The sequence below is a fragment of the Chenopodium album genome, chromosome 20 (assembly GCF_948465745.1).
Source record: "Chenopodium album chromosome 20, dcCheAlbu1.1, whole genome shotgun sequence".
Classification (NCBI taxonomy): Eukaryota; Viridiplantae; Streptophyta; class Magnoliopsida; order Caryophyllales; family Amaranthaceae; genus Chenopodium; species Chenopodium album.
This window is the reverse complement of record NC_137853.1, coordinates 18,406,519-18,410,129: the sequence shown is the minus strand read 5'-3', so window position 1 is coordinate 18,410,129 and position 3,611 is coordinate 18,406,519. Positions and strand designations below refer to the sequence as shown.

The window sequence follows — 3,611 nt, the reverse complement described above, 5'->3', positions numbered from 1 at the left end:
TGATGTATTTAAAATGCTTGTTTTTGCATAATACAGGGTTTGCTTGAAGCTTTTTCATCAGTAAGTTAGATTTTGTTGGAGGAACATTTGGTCCAACTTCAAGCTTAAGAATGTCTTGCATATAAAAATTTGTTATGGGATGCTGCTAAGGCTACAACTAAGGTATGTTCCCAACCTTTATTTAATTTTTAGTATTTTGTTTAAGGAAATTCCTTTGTATAATCACAGGATGCTAATATTTATGTTTGTGGCTCAAACTGAATGTTTATTCAATTTATTTATTAATTACATGGTCAGATGGATTTTGATAAGCACATGTTGACCCTGAAGGGTATGTCTGTGGCTGCACATAAATATATGGATGCTATACCACCTCAATGTTGGAGTAGACATGCATTTACTTCTAAGTTTAATATGCTACTAAACAATATGTGTGAAAGCTTTAACAATGTATTAAACCAAGCAAGGGACAAGCCTATCCTAACACACATGGAGTGGATGAGACGGTATGTCATGCAAAGAAACTGTGAAAAGAGGGAAGGAGTACATTCCATAACAGACAGGTTCATGCAATATTTTAGGAAACAATTTGTTTTGGCTGAGAGGTTAAGGAAGTACAATATTGTCACAAGAAGCACTGAGAAATTGTTTGAAGTAGAGAACAACAGTGATAGGTTTTTGGTTGATCTTGGGGCCCATACTTGTTCTTGTTATAGATGGAAACTGACTAGAATTCCTTGCCACCATTCTTATGCTTGTATCATGTACATGAGAAGTGATCCAGAAGATTATGTTGATGATTTTTACTTTAAGACTAGATACATGGCTGCATATGATCCAGTTATACCTCCCATGCCTGGTCCAAAGCAATGAGAAAAAACTCCTTACCTAGATACTCTTCTACCACCATTCAAGAAGATGCCTGGAAGGCCTTTCAAGAACAAGAGAAGATAGCAAGCTGGAGAAGATGTAGAGAAGGCTGCTGAAGCTGCTCAGGCACAACTTAGGTTAGGTGGGAAGCCTAGGAGATGCTCTAAATGCAAGCAATTTGGCCATAACATCAAGACTTGCAAGATTGAATATGTCGAGCCACCTCATCCTGAACCAAAGAGCAAGGGTGGCAAGCCATTTTTACAAGATCCATATGTCATTCTACACAGAGAGAAAAGAGCAAAAGGGAAAGGAAAAGGAAAGGCAAAAGCCAAGAATCTTGTAAGCATCTAATTTTTTACATTACATGGCATTTTACAGGCCTTTTTTTTTTTTTTTGCTAAACCACCTTAGTGTTCACTCTGTTTTTATAATTTTTGCAGCAACAAGAGCAACAACATGAAGATCTGGAGCAGTGCACTGATGATCCTATGGTGGACATCTCATCTCAAGCTTCAACTATCACCTCAGCAGCCCTGTCCAAACAACATACCAGCCTTGTCTAGCTATAGGAATTGTAGTGAAGTTTGTAATGTAATTTCCAGCAAGAATACAAAAAGCTATTTCAATGTCAATGTTTTTGAGAACTTGTAGGCACTGTGATTCAACACTACTGTAACCCTTAACATTGTGATAGGTGCATATGGTTTTATTTTGACTTATATATGAAAATTGAACATTTGCTGCCATTTTATGTCTGGTATATGTTCATTGTGTTACTGCCTCATTTCATGCCTTTCTTTCCCATACAAAACAATAACTGAACAAAACGCAACATAAATAACACACTTAATAAATTTTCTTTGCATTCATTCATTACCAAATGGGTTACATTTGATTCCGGGGGATAACACCTACCATACATTTCATTCATGCCATACTAAACGTATCATGACAGCAACTAATGAAAAAACCATACAACACCAATTACAACAATGAAAAGCATATGCATAAAACATCTCCTAAATCTAAACCATTGCTTCTCATCTTCAACATCACATATTGAGTGTTCATCTTCCTTAGATTGCGATTCACATCAGCAATTTGCTTCCTAAGCATCTCATTCTCCAAGCTCACTCTTTTCTTTTCTTCTAACAACCCCAATATTATGTCTCTTTGCCACATTGTCATATCTTCATCATACCAAACAAAGCAAATACACCCCCTCGTATTGTTCTCAGCATCAAAATCCAGACAAGCAATGGATTGATTGAGTAAATTGTGACGAATTTGGATGATTAATTATGTTATGATTAGTGACATTTAATTATGTCACTCCTAGTGTAGACACATATTATACATTGGGAAATGCATACTCCAAGTTCATGCTTCCTCGCTCTTAAGCCTCACTCTCTAGATATGTTGTTGAACCCATAAAATTGCATTCTAGGGACTGCCTCACATGTTAGTCGTCACGGAGAATTGTGTGCCCTCATGCATGTTCTCACTCGAGGGGTGAAATCCTCGTGTGTGCACGGGGCTTGTGATGCAAGCTTATGACAACTGCCAGCTTCGAGTTACCCAGGTGGGCGCGAGCATGCAACCTTGCTTCCTAGGGTTGCTATGTGCTCGTTTCCAACTTCTTATAAATACTTATAAGTTCAATTTTTGTAACAAGTTTTAGCTGTTATTTTTTCTTAGTAATTAGGCTTAGGTTGAGAGCTCCTCTCTCTAGATTGGAGTTAAATTAGAAGTAATTTTAGAGAGAGAAAGTGAGGAATTTCAATAGAGAGAATTCAAAGATTGAATAATCAAGTGTGACAATTGTTTTGGAAATCTTCTCAACTATTTAATGAGCATTTTACTCTATTTCATCTTTAATGCATTCTTTAATTACTTGTTGATTTAGTTTTTTTTATTGATTCTTTGATTAGAATAGTTGTTTTTAATTATGGTTAATTCTTGCTTTAGATTTCTTAATTGAATTATTGGTGATTCTTAATGAGTAGCTTGCTTTCTAGGGTTTGATTGAAGCATGCTTGATTGATTATAAAGATTGATTTGGGAATTTGAGTAGCTCTTGTGTTGCAATTAGTTTGGTTCGTTGAAAGAGGTTTGCAAGTTATTTTGTTTAATTGGAGTAGCCAACCATAATGTTAAGCATGATTACATGATTAAGTTCATTATAATTGGTTAAGTGATCATGTTTTTTCTATTGTTTTTCTTTAGAGGGATCTTGGTTCGATACTATGAGGATGATTGATTGAGAGCTCCTAATTGCTCGATTCCTTGATTGACTTAACTGTCATGAATGCATGTGGATCTTCTTCCCTATTATTAATTTTGATTGATTTCTTAGTGTTCGTAGATGCTTATTATTTGTTAGTATTATAATCTCTCGCCTTTGAATTTGACCTAGCTTATTAGGAGTAGATTGAAAACATTTTACCATAATTGTTTCTAGTGGTTAGACCATCGACTTTCCTTTATACTTGTAATTAGGATGGTTAAGTGAAAACACTTGACCATACCTAAATTTTCCCTTTGTGAAGATCAGAGACCCTAAGCAAATAATCCATCATCCTATTCCTTTAACTAAGCAATTAATTATTAGTAAGGACCATTAACCATACTATATAATCACTACCCCTTTATCCTCTCTCCTAGTAGGGATGACAATCCAATCCGGATCCGAACCTTCTCCATACCGATCTGAGGAAAACAAATCCGCTCCGAGTCTG

General features: G+C 35.8%; 1 protein-coding gene across 1 annotated transcript; it reads left to right on the top strand.

Annotated features, from left to right (window-relative positions):
• Nucleotides 1–297: 297 nt before the first annotated feature.
• LOC145596890 (uncharacterized) lies at nucleotides 298–1,436 on the top strand. The gene is made up of 3 exons (XM_081653079.1): nucleotides 298–859; nucleotides 974–1,212; nucleotides 1,314–1,436. The coding sequence occupies exons 1-3, from the start codon at nucleotides 298–300 to the stop codon at nucleotides 1,434–1,436; spliced, it is 924 nt and encodes a 307-aa protein (XP_081509205.1).
• The last annotated feature ends 2,175 nt before the right edge of the window (nucleotides 1,437–3,611 follow it).

Bases quoted from the DNA above. Each gene is read 5' to 3' on its own strand.
- LOC145596890 (XM_081653079.1), top strand. From the start codon at position 298: ATGGATTTTGATAAGCACATGTTGACCCTGAAGGGTATGTCTGTGGCT. The intron at 860-973 runs GTCCAAAGCAAT...GAGAAGATGTAG, and splicing joins AGTTATACCTCCCATGCCTG to AGAAGGCTGCTGAAGCTGCT. The intron at 1,213-1,313 runs GTAAGCATCTAA...TAATTTTTGCAG, and splicing joins AGGCAAAAGCCAAGAATCTT to CAACAAGAGCAACAACATGA.